Source organism: Oncorhynchus tshawytscha, linkage group LG19 (assembly GCF_018296145.1).
Source record: "Oncorhynchus tshawytscha isolate Ot180627B linkage group LG19, Otsh_v2.0, whole genome shotgun sequence".
NCBI classification, from domain to species: Eukaryota; Metazoa; Chordata; class Actinopteri; order Salmoniformes; family Salmonidae; genus Oncorhynchus; species Oncorhynchus tshawytscha.
The window spans coordinates 8,654,353-8,672,190 of NC_056447.1; the positions used below are offsets into that span (position 1 = coordinate 8,654,353).

Here is a 17,838-nt window from a genome sequence, read left to right on the forward strand (position 1 = left end):
ATGAGCTAGTCGCACACCCAGAATAATAGCTTGTTTGGAGGTGGTGACTAACGGCAAATAAACTATAAACTATCAAAGTAAAGAAAGTAGCACACTCCATGTATAATCTCCCAGCAATTGAATGGGTATTTACCAACTTTTCGGCATCACTGTGCCTTCCTCAGGGTAATGTCATGAGTACTTGAACCAGGTTATGTAGACACACAGTGCAATTAGTGTAACCAATGACAATAGTGAGGGGTGTGCCATAATGATTGCTTTCATTCAAATGAATTAGTGAAACTGTTAAAAAAGAGTATATGGCTTATTAAATATATTACACTATTGTTATCATATAGAAACAATGGAATATTGTACAACATATTAGCATCAACATACATTATTGTTTAATTCAATTTCACATAATTTTGTATTTCATTTTTGTTACATGTAACCTTTTGGTTCAACCTTAATATATAATGAGCATCCTCAATAGGGGGAACATATTAGGTGTACGCTAATAAGCTGTAAATAACTTTTCAATTTATAAGACTTGTTCATAAAGGAACATTTGTTCATAAGAAGGCCCTGAGATCAAAGTCAATATTCAGACCACTAGGGGTCAATGTTTTTAGATAGGATATCCAGTAAGCCTCCCTTGTAGTAGTAGGATCTCGATGTGACCTCCTTTCCTTGGTAGAGCAACATGCTCAATGCTTGTGTATTTAAGGGAGGAGATGGGATGGTTAGCTTCAACAAAGTGAGCTGCTACTTGATAGCCAATGTTCTTGGCTTTCCAGAAAAACAACGCAATCGTCTTTTGCACTAAGTACACCAAGGGTTCGGAGAAAATGAAAGCAATCCTGAAAAAGCACTGGCAAATTCTTCAATCAGACAACAACAAAAAAAATCACACAGCTCTTCAAGGAACCACCACTGGTGGTCTATAAGCGTGGTCGCAATATTGGAGATAGTTTGGTGAGATCTGACCTGCCCTCTGAGCCCACTTAGACACTCTTGACACCTATCCCAAATGGGAACTACAAATGTGGCTCAAGCTGCGCACAGTGCAATAGCACTTTAAAAACATATTTCTTCAGACACCCACATACAGTTTGAAAGATCCCTGTTAGAGGTATCATCTCATGCAAGACCAAGGGACTAATCTATCTCATCACCTGTTCATGTGGAAAAGCCTACGTAGGACAAACAAAAAGATAATTATAACACATAGCTGAACCCTGCAGCTCAATCAGGTGTAAGAACATTGGCTATCAAGTAGCAGCTCACTTTGTTGAAGCTAACCATCCCATCTCCCTTAAATACACAGGCATTGAGCATGTTGCTCTACCAAGGAAAGGAGGTCACATCGAGATCCTACTACTACAAGGGAGGCTTACTGGATATCCTATCTAAAAACATTGACCCCTAGTGGTCTGAATATTGACTTTGATCTCAGGGCCTTCTTATGAACAAATGTTCCTTTATGAACAAGTCTTATAAATTGAAAAGTTATTTACAGCTTATTAGCGTACACCTAATATGTTCCCCCTATTGAGGATGCTCATTATATATTAAGGTTGAACCAAAAGGTTACATGTAACAAAAATGAAATACAAAATGATGTGAAATTGAATTAAACAATAATGTATGTTGATGCTAATATATTGTATAATATTCCATTGTTTCTATATGATAACAATAGTGTAATATATTTAATAAGCCATATACTCTTTCTTAACAGTTTCACTAATTCATTTGAATGAACTCAATCATTATGACACACCCCTCACTATTGTCATTGGTTACACTAATTGCACTGTGTGTCTACATAACCTGGTTCAAGTATTCATGACATTACCCTGAGGAAGGCACAGTGATGCCGAAACATTGGTATATACCCATTAAATTGTTGGGAGATTGTACATGGAGTGTAAGACTTTCTTAATTTTGCTATTTTAAAGCCTTGGGAGCTAACACAGTTTTTCAGGTCTTCGCAAGGTATACCAATTGCATCCTTAAAAAGAAAAGAAAGAGCTGCACACTCTAGTAGCTCCGATGAAATAATTTATTTACCAACATTTCGACAAAAATTGATTCATCAGCCTGAAAGTGAATTTGTGGCCAGTGAGTCAATTGGGGTCAGTGAGATAGCTGAGGCTGTAGGTAGAAGCTCAAACAGCCTTACCTTCATGGATAAAGATGACTTCCCCATTGTTAATTTGTGCCTGTGTGAAGTTCTGAATTTCTTCGTCAGGTTCCACCTTTAGAGCCACCAACCCATTGATGGTTGACTCGATGGAATAAACCAACTCATTGATGGGGGTGTCTGCATCTTCTGTATTCAACATGCTGGTGGTGATGTCCGATTCCTCTCCAGCTAAAACCTGAGAGAGAAGCCCAGAGAATAGAGCTTGGTCTTGGTTAAGGAAAGGGATACATCTCCATGAACTTTTGGTGAGTCTATTTTCAAAAAAGCATATGTAAAACAAGATGTGCATTATATTCAAAAGTTTTAAGTTTAGAATGTTTATCATACCCATTGTGACATATTCAACCAGCAACTATGAGAATGTTTCAACTACTTTTAATAGATATGTATGAGCATACCAGTTGAGTTTTATATACCCCAAAAATTATATTGTATGTAGGCCTCCATATACTTGTATGTACTCTATGGATAATGTAAATTGACGATTGCTGCAAATGCAGCCTGTGCTCTGCCAAACCTATTCTTTCTTACTGCTGTCTGGTGGTAGTACTGTATAGGGTGGCAGGTAGCCTAGCGGTTATAGCATTTGGCCAGTAACTAAAAGGTTGCTGGTTAAAATACCTGAGCTGACTAGGTGAAAAATGTGTCCCTTGAGCAGAGTACTTAACTCTAATTTGCTCCAGGGTTGCTGTACTACTATGGTTGACCCAGTAAAACAGCACATTTCATTGCACCTATCCAGTGTACGTGACAATAAAGTTAATATATTTTGGGGGGTGTGTACACCATGAAATTATTAGTTATTCCATTAACTTTCCACTAGATGGCAACATTACATCACTATCACCCAAGAAATTTCCCTGAGTCATTTTGGCAAGTTATATCTAAATTGGTCTGGAAATGGATTGTTTATATAACAATCAATGGATTTTTCTCCTCAGGAAGAAGGGTTGCAAATTTAACTTGATCTGACAAAATGGATTTCTCATTTCTTTTGAAGCCAACAATATGATTCAATGTGTCAATGTTTTAATTGTATCCGTCTCCAAATCCCAGTAAAGAGAGAGGGAGAGAGAAAGTGAGATTAAATGAGAGAGAGGGAGAGAGAAAGTGAGATTAAATGAGAGAGAGGGAGAGAGAAAGTGAGATTAAATGAGAGAGAGGGAGAGAGAAAGTGAGATTAAATGAGAGAGAGGGAGAGAGAAAGTGAGATTAAATGAGAGAGAGGGAGAGAGAAAGTGAGATTAAATGAGAGAGAGGGAGAGAGAAAGTGAGATTAAATGAGAGAGAGGGAGAGAGAAAGTGAGATTAAATGAGAGAGAGGGAGAGAGAAAGTGAGATTAAATGAGAGAGAGGGAGAGAGAAAGTGAGATTAAATGAGAGAGAGGGAGAGAGAAAGTGAGATTAAATGAGAGAGAGGGAGAGAGAAAGTGAGATTAAATGAGAGAGAGGGAGAGAGAAAGTGAGATTAAATGAGAGAGAGGGAGAGAGAAAGTGAGATTAAATGAGAGAGAGGGAGAGAGAAAGTGAGATTAAATGAGAGAGAGGGAGAGAGAAAGTGAGATTAAATGAGAGAGAGGGAGAGGAGAAAGTGAGATTAAATGAGAGAGAGGGAGAGAGAAAGTGAGATTAAATGAGAGAGAGGGAGAGAGAAAGCGAGATTAAATGAGAGAGCGAGATTAAATGAGAGAGAGAGAGAGAGAGAGAGATTAGAGCAAAAGAGAGGGATAGGAGAGAGAAAGATAGACGGAGTGAGAGAAAATATCCTAATAGAAGACAGCTGTAGCAAGGGCCTGGCCAACAGGATCTATGGCAATCAGTCATGACCGGACCATCTTGTTCGTCATGCCTGATCATTTGCTGTAGGTCACTATGCTCACATTTCCTGCCTTAAAATCAGAAGCAGTTCTAGGGAAGCTAAGGAGAGAATTCACAGGAGGAGCTAGAGCTGGTATGAATGAACCCTAGGCCTGCATGCGGACAGAGAGACATATCATTATATTACATTTTGTGGCCGTGCGAGAGACTGGCTGGTTCCTTGGCACCACCAAAAGCCTGAGGTCTTGTCATCTCAGTTTTCCCAAAATACGGGTTACCGTGGATACGCCGAACCACAGGCCAGAGTGAACAAAGCTGAATGACACACTCGGTTTCCAGTTGTATGTGAGAGGATTATAGCTTTTTCCAGCCATTTTGTCTACAGTAAAAATCTGCATTCTGAATTTTTGAAACACTTAGGCCGTGTTCGAATAACCATATTTCCATTCTAAATAGTAGGCACTTTGGATATGTGAAAAAATTACTTTTTATTGAAATTTTGAAAATGTAGTATGCTTTAAATGCCAGAATGTCATACTCATTTAGTAAACTTCACTACACAATATTGAGGAAATAATTGTCTTTCGAGACCCACGTGTGTCTGACAACAGCTGATAATCAGTTGAGGGGACGCGCTGTGCCAAAATAAACGAATGGTGGGAATCAACGGAAATGCACATTAGATGACTCATTCTCCGTAGGATTTGCCTAGTATGTTGATATTTGTTGCATACTGCATTAATTTCACTAAACAGTATGTTCTAAATAGTATGTAGCACGATTAGTACAGAGTTTGCAGTTTAAGTAAGTAGTAGGCAAGTCAGATTTAAGACACGGCCTTACTGTTTGCTTTCAAGAATTGACGGGTAATACAATATATCCATGACTGAAATTGGTAATGAACCTTAGGCGTAAAAGGGTTACCAATATAAAGTGTTGCCAGATGTGTATTACTTAATTAAGGTATTCATTATCAAGTACATTAATTAGTAAGATGTTTACAAACCAATTCAATTCAAATGTGTTTGTATTGGTTCTGGTGAAATACAGTACACTGCAATTAAAAGGAGTTTGCACTCATCAAATATATAGTTATCAGCAGTCGACTGTTGTGGTAAACCGACAGCTCAGTACCTCCAGTCCTGTGTTGCATGTCAGTTTAGGTGCCTCATCGTTGACCGGGAAGACGGTGACAGTGAAGGTAACGGGAAGGCTGCGGCGCTCTATCTCATAGGCTGAGGCAGAGAGTGTGAAATTGTCCTCGCCACTTTCCGTGCTGTCATGTAAGTAGTAGATGTGTCCAAGTTTCACCTGTAGAGAACAAAAGGGGCCGTGGGGGTCACACAGACTAGTCAGTTCTCCTGTCACACAATAGTGGTAGGCAAACAGAATTGGCAGAATGGACACAGTGGTGTTGTTTAATGCCAGTCTCAAGCAAAGCTATAATAGCTCCTGTGTCTAGGAATGTTTAGTCAAAATCTGGCAACCTTTGGGCAAAACATTTTGCCCAAAGGTGATGATTCAAGATGTTGATCACTATCTTATCATGTTGGAACTTTGTTACACTCAAACAAAAAGCAATTATTAATTAATGTGTGTAAAATATATCATGCACATGTTTTGGAGATGGATGGATCAAGAATATTCTATCAAGGTCTTCATATCCCAGTATTTTGGAGTCCAGAGGACAGACAATGGATCACTGTGTCTTTCTCGCCCTCTACTGATCAATAACATAGGTGACCTGTTTCAGGAAACTAGGCGTACATTATGTCGCAAGTCACAACTTTGTTTTTAATCAAAATGCCTTCTGGAACATGTGAACTTTCATGCGCCTTAATAACAAACTTGTATGCCATCTGTAAATACAATTGTTAAATTACGAGCCTAGTTGGTTAAGCCACAGAAAAAGTCAGCAACCTTCCCACTTGCCATGATTGGCTGAGATAATGAGTGGGCTGGACATGCCGAGAGAGGAGTTCGGATTGGTCTGCCATATAGAGGCTTCTGTCTATTTGAGCTGGTGAGTCTGTGTTGGTAATCCTGTCGAACGCGGCTTTAAAAAAAAATGTATTGTGTAGTGGAGCTGTGTAAGGGTTGCTCTCCACTTTCTGGAGGATTGCGTTTTCAAATCAGTGGCGCGAGACTATGATAGCTAAAGAGATGGAGAAAACACCTGTCTCTGGATTACATCATCAAACTAAGGGCAACCGTGATATGGCATCCGTGACAGGGATACTCATCCATCATACATGATGATGTATAAGGGTAAGATAGTCTAGCAAGCTACATTTTCAGATATTACACAATTCTCATTTAGACATAAAGGGGTTTCATTTCAAGCTCAAGTGTACTGTTAGCTAGTACAGGTGCATCAAAGCAGGGAACGAGAGACTGAAAAACAGCTTCTATCTCAAGGCCATCAGACTGTTAAACAGCCACCATTAACATTGAGTGGCTGCTGCCAACATACTGACTCAACTCCAGCCAATTTAATAATGGAAAAATTGATGTAAAAAAAGTATCACTAGCCACTTTAAACAATGCCACTTAATATAATGTTTACATACCCTACATTACTCATCTCATATGTATATACTGTACTCGATACCATCTACTGCATCTTGCCTATGCCGTTCTGTATCATCACTCATTCATATATTTTTATGTGCATATTCTTCATCCCTTTATACTTGTGTGAGTATAAGGTAGTTGTTGTGAAATTGTTAGGTTAGATTACTCGTTAGTTATTACTGCATTGTCGGAATTAGAAGCACAAGCATTTCGCTACACTCGCATTAACATCTGCTAACCATGTGTATGTGACAAATATAATTTGATTTGATTTGTTTATCGTACCTTTGGTAGTCTAGAATGTTCCACTTCCAAGCCAGTTTGTTTACAAAGCTCTAAACATCACAACAAAAGTCAATATAGTGGTTCTTCTAGAAAAGTCTTTAAATGATCTCTGACCTTTCTGACACACCCTTCATCATGTAATGTACTATGTTACAATACTACTTACTGTATGTTCTGTTCCTATGTTATATGTGCAGTACATGCAAGTACCTTTTGCCATTCTTGTGGCCTCTTTAATTCATACTTATGACTATAGACTACCAGTCTATAATGAGAAGTGCCAACCACTTCAGCTACAGGAGTAAAGCTCCCTCACTCTCATTTTCTCCACTGCATCTCCTACATGCAGTAAGCTACAATACTCTGACATAACCTCACAGACTTCCCCTGCGTGACGAAGAGTTTATCACGGAAATGTCTTTACGCAGCAATTAAGCCAATATGAGTTTCACTGAGTAGTGGGCCCTGAGCATGAAAAGAACCACTGCTCCCACATGAGTGAGTCAAGAAATTCCAAATCATGTCCAATAATCAGTCCAAGCATAACCATCTTTAATTTACAAATAATTATGCTCTGGTTCTAATCCTGCCTCAACCGAGTCAGTCTGCAGATTTACTTCTAAATGTGGTACTCATTTGGAGAAGTGTTGTGTTTTGTCCTCTAAACTTTTTTTGGTCGTCCTTGCATAAGAGGAAAAAAACTCAGACTATGTACAGAGAGAGTACACACAAAAATACACCGATCCAGAGAGAGAACGTGTCCAGGATGGCAGACGATTATGTCAAAGTTTCCCCCCCACATTTTCTTCTCTAAAAATCCAAATCAGATTAACCTGAATCATGGCTATGCGCTTGTCCCAGTTGAATTGAAACACATAGTGGGGTCTTTCAGAAAGTCTGTCTGGGAGCAAAGCGAGGGAGGGCTGTGTGCACATGCCTTATTCTAGGAATATATGGGCAAGTTTATTTTGGCTTCGGGCTGCCGAACATCACCGTCAGTTTTTCCACAACCCTTTCAGAAGAGTAGTGTATGAGTGAGGAGAAGAGCTGAGCTATACACGTAGCAGGCTAGCCTTAAGTGGAGTGACTCACAAGCTCCACTAGGATCCCTGGTACATACAGAATGTATGAGGCTTTTCCACCACAAGTGACCACTCATGTCTCCTTTTCATTCTTTCCAAGTGCTAGGCCTCAGGACCACATGGTTGGAGACTAGACAACTCACAGTCTCGCATACTGTAGTTTCTCTCTATCTAAAACTATGGACAGAATCATAAAACAGCAGAGAAGCAACGCACAGAATAGTGAGCAGCTACTGTGAAAAGAGTTACTGAGCAAACAACAGCAAAGTGAACTTAGTGTGGCCTTGGTTGTCTTCGCGAACAACCAGCAAGATCAAAGTCAGGGAAGGTGGATATTATTCTGTGAGCATCTTGTAATTAAGACAGAAAATGCTATGGTGCATATAAATTATATGGCTTGTGGTCTGGTGGGACTCGGTTTGTTTCCAAACAAGTCAAAACGTATAAGTCAAACTCCATTTTCAATTAAACTAATGAATCCCTTTTTGTGTTGTATTTTCTCATGGTTCCTTCTTTTCAGAAAGATTAACAAACAAATAACACTTCAAATGTGGGGAGAGAGAGAGTAGCTCAATTCCTGGCATCTAAATAGAAATGTTATGTTTTTTAAATCCTTGATCATTTGAATTTGAATAAATATATTGTCTTTATCACAGGGGGTGACACATACCAGAGTTCACCTCTTAACAGTTGATATGGATATCTGTGTACGTTTAAATTAGCTAATGAACTCAATCAATCAATCAATCCATCAACAAACCAACCACCCCCCTACCCCCTCCAAAACGAAACCTATGAAAAGCACTCACCTCCTCCCAGGTAAAGAAGGTGAGCTCTTGTTCGTCACCATCCAAGTAGCGGATATCCCCATGCTGCGGTGGCTCCTCTACGACGAAGTCCACGTTGACCGCACTGTAGAATGGGTGAGAAATATTCAGGAGCTCAGTGGTAAGGGCCATCCCACCGCCCTCCCTCACACTGAAGTTGAGGGCCTGGATGGGGATGAGGCGAGGCACAATGTCCACCATCATCCGGAGGTCATCCACAGTGGTGAACCCGTTGCTGACGTCAGCCGCGAAGGCGTCACTGCCCTGGATGGAGGCAGAGACATAGAGGATGCGCCCACTGTTGACATCCTCCTGGGTGAAGGAGTGGATGTAGTCGAGGCTGGGCGCAGCCGTACTGTCCGAGTGGTTGGTCAGCATGACCACGTGGCCCAGACGAGGAGGCTCCTTGATGGTGAACACCATCTCAGAGGGCAGGATGTCTGCTTGTTCTACCTGGGGGGAGAATGTTGGGAGACCAGGTTCAGATTTACTTTCAAGTATTGACTAACTAAATGGTTGTACTTACATGGTTGTAGAACACCTATGTAATAGCTATGTAATTACATGGACAGGTGCAGTGTGTGACTATGTTGTAAGTAGCCTACACATTGTTACATAGTACTTACAACTTACAATTTACCATGTAAATACATACTTTAGGGACACTTATGTAAAGTTGGACCAGTTAGTTCAGTCAGTACATTCCATATACATTCAGTCAATTTGTTCCAGCACCACTGTAAAAACCTTCTGCTACTAAGATGAACACATCAATGTACCGTAGCATTTACTATGTCTTCCCTTATGTTGTATGAAAGAAGTAGGCCTATATTCACAGCATACTAAAGGTTTTTACAACCTATGAATTTAGGCAATGGAATTAACAGACAGTCTCCACTGACTTTGATTCATTGCATATGAATTACATTCGATGCACAACAGTTTTTCATCTAAAGCCCTCATAACTTGGTCAATTAAGGGAGATTCGGGGTCTGGCACTTTTGTGGCCTGATTGAAGCGCTTCTGAAAACAAGCACCTTTCAAAATAGGCAAAAGCTGCATCTCAAAGCTAGTTGATTATTGATTATAGTCGATTATTTGAATCAGCCATGCAGTGCTAGGGTAGTGCTATGGGTCCCGAGGACTGAGTTTGGGAGATGCTCTGCCTCAGGGATAAATCATTTCTGGAATATTTGACTGTTCTACCATCTATAATCACAACATTAGTCACAAATACACATTATTCCTATGTGAATGAGGCATGGGGCACTTGCTATGACTCATAGCTATACGGTCTTAAAAAACGCCCTATTTTTGGTCACTTGGAAAAGCTTGGTATTGATATCTAAAAAACGATATTATTTTACGCTAATTTGGTGCCAGGCGCGCCGGTTTTAGTGTGTCAAGAACTGCAACCCTGCTGATTATTTTTCTTGTCAACAGTTTGCTGTGTATCAAGGTTGGTCCACCACCCAAAGGACATCCAGCCAACTTGACACAACCGTGGGAAGCATTGGTTCTCCAACTAAATGTGAGAATGCACTTCAAGTAAGCTCCACAAAACCCATGGTGTATAGGGCCACATTTAAAGGACAGCCTGAGCTTTGTTTGACATTTCTCAATACTTGTTTCAATGTCTGTACATCTTGGTCCTTCTTAAGTCAATACTGAGAAAAGAACAGAACAAGGTCCTCTGAGAAATTAAACATTAAATATCAAGCACAATTTTCAATAGGTTTCTTATTACTTCACAATTCGAGGTGAAAACAGGAATGCAATATGCATTGAAAAAAATGTAACTTCATCAATAGGCTCTCAAGATGAAGTGCACTCGTGTTCATCTTCGAAACAACACGATTCCAGATATATCCTTAGGGTGTACTTAGTGAGTGTTTTCCACACTAAATAGACTATAATTAAGTACATAAACAAGATTAAAAGCGCATTCGGAAAGTAATCAGACCCCTTGACTTTTTCCACATTTTGTTACGTTACAGCCTTATTCTAAAATGTATTAAATAAAAACAATTCCTCAGCAATCTACACACAATACCCCATATGACAAAGCGAAAACAGGTTTTTAGACATTTTTGCAAATATATTATAAATCTGCCTCCAGAAGTAACAGCTTCTCCCAAGTGGGTGTGAGACCTACTTCCGTTGCCTGCTGCACTGCTAACTTAGATTCCACCTGGCGATCTGTTCACCGTCTGCCCTGGTTGTCTTCCCCTGTCTGGTACAGGTACCCCCACCACACACCCCTAAACCTCTCTCCCGAGCTTTTGCTCGCCTCCAGCACAAAGGCACTGTTGGGGCGAGTGACTCTGAACTTACAATGGTTAATCCCCAAGTCGTTATATATTTTTCTTCTGCATTTGACTATTTTGCTATTTGCCTCATGACTCCTGCATGCTTTGTTGACTACGAATTTTCTTTCCCCAACCGTGGAACAGACTTTGTTTGTTCCCACACTCGGGACTCTGAATCTCTATTGGTTACACAGACTTTTGGCCTCCCATCCTATTCTAATCACCTCTCGCCAGCTTTGTATTCATATTGCCTCCTGAAATTGCTGTACAATATGATCTTGTTGCCATCTGATACACATTCAGATGTCATAAATCAGCACTGCAGAGCTCTCTCCCTGTCCTATGCGGTGCCTTGATTGTATTACTGTTGATGATATCTGGAAATGTGCATGTACACCCTGGTCCATCTACTGTTGCTAGCCCCAATTCAAATCTTTCTCAGGTTATTACCAATCCCACAACGTATGACTCCAAATACCCAGAAACGGCTACTGTTCTTGATGTTATCCACACAAATAATCCTGATAGGTATCAGTCAGGTGTTTTCTGTAATGACCTTAGTGATCACTGTTTTACAGCCTGTGTTCATAGTGGCTGTTCAGTGAAAGGACCTGTCCTGATTCATCATAGACGCCTGCTAAAATACGTCAATGAGCAAGCCTTCCTTCATGAACTGGCCTCTGTAAAATGGTATAGAATCAACTTGATCCCTTCTGTCGAAGACACTTAGACCTTCTTTTTTGACATTTTCAGTGGTATTGTTAACAAACACGCCCCCATTAAGACAATTTTAATTAAAAACAGGTTCAGCCCCTGGATCGACCGTGATATTGTCGTTACTCCACCTCAAGAATTGCATTTTGCGAAAGGCTCGGCACAGGCATACTCAGGCTGACTGGCTCTCGTTCAGGCAAATGAGAAATAAGTGCACTCAAGCTATCCGGAAGGACAAAGTTAGTTACTTTAAAGACTTAGAGACTAAACACTCCTCACAGCTACCCATGTCCCTTAAAGTTGATGATGTGGTTGTTACTGACAAGAAGCCCATGGCTGAGCTCTTTAATCACCACTTCATTAAGTCAGGATTCCTATTTGACTCAGCCATGCCTCCTTGCCCATCCAACATTTCCTCATCTCCCACCCCTTCAAATCCGACTATCCCTGATGCTTCTCCCTCTTTTTCCCCTGCCCGCTACAAAGTTTCTCCCTGCAGACAGTCACTGTGTCCGAGGTGCTAAAGGAGCTCCTGAAACTTGACCCCAAAAACCATCTGGGTCAGATGGTTTAGACCCTTTCTTCTTTAAGGTTGATGCACCTATCATTGCCAAGCCTATCTTCGACCTTTTTAATCTGTCTCTCCTTTCTGGGGAAGTTCCCATATCTTGGAAGGCAGCCATGGTTCGTCCTTTATTTAAAGGGAGAGATCAAGCTGATCCTAACTGTTACAGGCCTATTTCTATTTTGCCCTGATTATCAAAAGTGTTGGAAAAACGTGTCAATAATTAACTGACTGGCTTTCTTGACGTCTATAGTATTCTCTTTGGTATGCAATCTGGTTTCCACTCAGGTTATGGATGTGTCACTGCAACCTTAAAGGTCCTCAATGATGTCACCATTGCCCTTGACTCTAAGCAATGCTGTGCTGCTATTTTTATTGACTTGGCCAAAGATTTTGATAGGGTAGACCATTTCATTCTTGTGGGCCATTCTTGGTGTCTTTGAGGGGTCTTTGGCCTGGTTTGCTAACTACCTCTCTCAAAGAGTGCAGTGTAAAAAGTCAGAAAAGCTGCTGTCTCAGCCACTGCCTGTCACCAAGGGAGTACCCCAAGGCTCAAACCTAGGCCACACACTCTTCTCAATTTACATCAACAACATTGCTCAGGCAGTAGGAAGCTCTTTCATCCATTTATATGCAGATGCTACAGTCTTCTACTCAGCTGGCCCTTCCCCGAATGTTGTCTTAAATGCTCCACAACAAAGCTTTCTTAGTGTCCAACAAGCTTTCTCTACCCGTAACCTTGTTCTGAACACCTCCAAAACAAAGGTCATGTGGTTTGGTAAGAAGAATGCCCCTCTCCCCACAGGTGTGATTACTACCTCTGTGGGTTTAGAGCTTGAGGTAGTCACCTCATACAAGTACTTGGGAGTATGGCTAGACTGTACACTGTCCTTCTCTCAGCACATGTCAAAGCTGCAGGCTAAAGTTAAATCTAGACTTGGTTTCCTCTAACAAAATCGCTCCTCTTTCTCCGCAGCTGCCAAACTAACCCTGATTCAGATGACCTTCCTACCCATGCTAGATTACATAGACATAATTTATAGATCGGCAGGTAAGGGTGCTCTCGAGCAGAAAGATGTTCTTTACCATTTGGCCATCAGATATGCCACCAATGCTCCTTATAGGTCACATCACTGTACTCTATACTCCTCTGTGAACTGGTCATCTCTGTAAACCCGTCGCAAGACCCACTGGTTGATGCTTATTTATAAAACCCTCTTAGGCCTCACTCCCCCTATCTGAGATATCTACTGCAGCCCTCATCCTCCACATACAACACCCGTTCTGCCAGTCACATTCTGTTAAAGGTCCCTAAAGCAAACACATCCCTGGGTCGTCTTTTCAGTTCGCTGTAGCTAGCGACCGGAACGAGCTGCAACAAACACTCAGACTGGACAGTTTTCTCAATCTCTTCATTCAATTATGGACACTCTTACTGACAATTGTGGCTGCTTTGCGTGATGTATTTTTGTCTCTACCTTCTTGCCCTTTGTGCTGTTGTCTGTGCCCAATAATGTTTGTACCATGTTTTGTGCTGCTTCTATAGTGTGTCGCTACCATGCTGTTGTCATGTTGTGTTGCTACCATGCTGTGTTGTCATGTGTTGCTGCCTAGCTATGTTGATGTCTTAGGTCTCTCTTGTCGTGATGTGTGTTTTGTCCTACAGTTGAAGTTGGATGTTTACATACACCTTAGCCAAATAAATGTTTTCACAATTCCTGACATTTAATCCAAGTAAAAATTCCCTGTCTAAGGTCAGTTAGGATCACCACTTTATGTTAAGAATATGAAATGTCAGAATAATAGTAGAGTGATTTATTTCAGCTTTTATTTCTTTCATCACATCCCCTGTGGGTCAGAAGTTTACATAAACTCAATTAGTATTTGGTAGCTATTCCTTTAAATTGTTTAACTTGAGTCAAACATTTCAGATAGCTTCCCACAATAAGTTGGGAGAATTTTGGCCCATTCCTCCTGACAGAGCTGGTGTACCTGAGTCAGGTTTATAGGCCTCCTTGCCCGCACACGCTTTTTCAGTTCTGCCCACACATTTTCTATAGGATTGAGGTCAGGGCTTTGTGATGGCCACTCCAATACCTTGACTTTGTTGTCCTTAAAGCCATTTTGCCACAACTTTGGAAGTATGCTTGGGATCATTGACCATTTGGAAGACTCATTTGTGACCAAGCTTTAGCTTCCTGACTGATGTCTTGAGATGTTGCTTCAATACATCCACATAATTCTTCTGCCTCATCATGCCATCTATTTTTTGAAGTGCACCAGTCGCTCCTGCAGCAAAGCCCCCCCACAACATGATGCTGCCACCCCCATGCTTCACGGTTGAGATGGTGTCCTTCGGCATGCAAGCCTCCCCCTTTTTCCTCCAAACCTAATGATGTCCAAACAGTTCTATAATTGTTTCATCAGACCAGAGGACAATTCTCCAAAAAGTACGATCTTTGTCCCCAAGTGCAGTTGAAAAACCGTAGTCTGGCATTTTTATGGCAGTTTTGGAGCAGTGGCGTCTTCCTTGCTGAGCGGGCTATGAGGTTATGTCGATATAGGACTCGTTTTACTGTGGATATAGATACTTTTGTATCTGTTTCCTCCAGCATCTTCACAAGGTCCTTTGCTGTTGTTCTGGGAATGATTTGCACTTTTCGCACCAAATACGTTCATCTCTAGGAGACAGAGCGCGTCTCCTTCCTGATAGGTATGATGGCTGCGTGATCCCATGGTGTTTATACTTGCGTACTATTTTTTGTACAGATGAACGTGGTACCTTCAGGCATTTGGAAATTGCTCCCAAGGATGAACCAGACTTGTGGAGGTCTACAATTTTATTTTTAAGGTCTTGGCTGATTTCGTTTGATTTTCCCATGATGTTAAGCAAAGAGGCACTGAGTTTGAAGGTAGGCATTGAAATACATCCACAGGTACACCTCCAAATGACTCAAATTATGTCAATTAGCCTAGCAGAAGCTTCTAAAGCCATGACATTATTATCTGGAATTTTCCAAGCTGTTTAAAGGCACAGTCAACTTAATGTATGTAAACTTCTGACCCACTGGAATTGTGATATAGTGAATAATAAGTGAAGTGAATCTGTCTGTTAACAATTGTTGGAAAAGTGATTTGTGTCATGCACAAACTACAGTTTGTTAACAAGAAATTTGTGGAGTGGTTGAAAAATAATTTTTAATGACTCCAGCCTAAGTGAATGTAAACTCCCAACTTCAACTGTATATTTATATTGTATTTAAAAATATATATTTTTATCCCAGCCCCCTTCTCCGAAAGAGTCCTTTTGCCTTTTGGTAGGCCGTCATAGTAAATAAGAATTTATTCTTCACTGACTGGTTAAATAAAGGTTTAACTGGTCAGTGAAGAATAAACAGAAACATAAAACATAAATACTTTATTTACATAAGTATTCAGACCTTGAGCTCAGGTGCATCACGATTACATTGATCATCGTTGAGATATTTCTGAAACTTTACTGGAGTCCACCTGTGGTAAATTCAATTGATTGTACATGATTTGGAAAGGCACATACCTGTCTATATAAGGTCCCACAGTTGACATTGCATGTCAGAGCAAAAACCAAGCGATGAGGTCAAAGTAATTTTCCGTAGAGCTCTGAGACAGGATTGTGTCGAGGCACAGCTCCGGGGAAGGGTACCAACACATTTCTGCAGATTAATTTTTTTAACATTAAAACAAAAAATGTAACCTTTATTTAACTAGGCAAGTCAGTTAAGAACAAATTTACAATGATGGCCTACCCTGGCCCAAATCTGGACGATGCTGGGCCAATTGTGCGCCGCTCTATGGGACTCCCAATCATGGTTGGATGTGATACATCCTGGATACGAACTAGGGACTGTAGTGACACCTCTTGCACTGAGATAAAGTACCTTAGACTCAGGAGCCTTGAAGGTCCCCAAGAACACAGTGGCCTCCATAATTCTTAAATTAAGTTTAAAACCACCAAGACTCTTCTTAGAGCTTGCCACCCGGCCAAACTGAGCAATCAGGGGTGAAGGGTCTTGGTCAAGGAGGTGACCAAGAACCTGGTGGTCAGCAGAACGAGCTCTAGAGCTTCTCTGTGGCGATGGGAGAACCTTACAGAAGGACAACAATCTCTGCAGCCCTCCACCAATCAGGCCTTTACGGTAGAATGGCCAGACGGAAGCCGCTCCTCAGTAGAAAGCACATGACAGCCCACTTGGAGTTTACCAAAAGGCACCTAAAGGACTCTCAGACCATGAGAAACAAGATTCTCTGGTCTGATGAAACCAAGATGGCCTGAATGCCAAGCGTCACGTCTGGCACCATCCTGGCACCATCCCTACGGTGAAGCATGGTGGTGGCAGCATCATGCTGGGAGGATGTTTTCAGTGGCAGGGAGACTAGTCAGAATCGAGGCAAACATGAACGGAGCAAAGTACAGAGAGATCCTCGATGACCACCTGCTCCAGAGCACACAGGACCTCAGACTGGGGCGAAGGTTCAAATTTCAACAGGACAACGACCCGAAGCCCACAGCCAAGACAATGCAGGAGTGGCTTTGGGACAAGTCTCTGAATGTCCTTGAGTGGCCCAGCCAGAGCCCAGACTTGAACCCGATTGAACATCTCTGGAGAGACCTGAAAATAGCTGTGCAGCAACGCTCCCCATCCAACCTGACAGATCTTGAGAGTATCTGCTGTGAGGAATGGGAGAAACTCCACAAATACAAGTGTGACAAGCTTGTTGCGTGATACCCAAGAAGACTCGATGTTGTAATCGCTGCCAAAAGTGCTTCAACAAAGTACTGAGTAAAGTGTCTGAATACTTATGTAAATGTGATATTTCAGTTTTGAATGCTTAATAGATTAGGAAAAAATGGTTAAAATCAATTTTAGAATAAGGCTGTAACGTAACAAAATGTGGAAAAAGTCAAGGGGTCTGAATATTTCCGAAGCGAAGGCACAGTATTCCTAATTTACAACAATTGTATTGTACAAAAAAAAGTGCCCAAAAGCAGCAAAGCAACTAAGCCACAACCATCCACCTACTTTCAACAGGCATTGATTAGTTTTCAAGTGTAACACCCAAAAAAACACCCTGCGCAGACATAGATATCACATAGCCAAAGACATGGTTCCTACTTACAGTCAGCAAAGACCGCTTCACGAAGATGATAAACAAGCTGGAAAGGAGATACAAGATTCTATCTCGCACATATTTCTCCCAAGTTGTCATCCCAACACTGTATAACAAAATTAAGAGGCAAGTTGAAACACGTCTCGTTGAATAACTGGACCAGACTCCAATGTTTTGGACACAGGCTGCACCTTGCAATTGGTAGGCTACACGTTACATGTTTTTAAGGCTTACAATTTCAATTATAATAATTATTGAGGCTACTTATACATAATTGCACAATCATAAGTTTCCTATTCCATCTGCAGGTTATGGCTGCCTGAAA

The 17,838-nt window shown here is 41.1% G+C and overlaps 1 protein-coding gene across 1 annotated transcript in view; it reads right to left on the reverse strand.

Annotated features, from left to right (window-relative positions):
* cspg4 (chondroitin sulfate proteoglycan 4) overlaps window positions 1-17,838 on the reverse strand; it is a 94,906-nt gene that overhangs the window by 16,275 nt on the left and 60,793 nt on the right. Inside the window, exons 4-6 of the mRNA XM_024379030.2 lie at window positions 8,760-9,230; window positions 5,144-5,320; window positions 2,168-2,366 (exon numbers count right to left, since the gene is read on the reverse strand). Of these exons, the coding sequence (XP_024234798.1) occupies window positions 2,168-2,366; window positions 5,144-5,320; window positions 8,760-9,230 (847 nt within the window). The remainder of the gene's footprint in view (window positions 1-2,167; window positions 2,367-5,143; window positions 5,321-8,759; window positions 9,231-17,838) is intronic.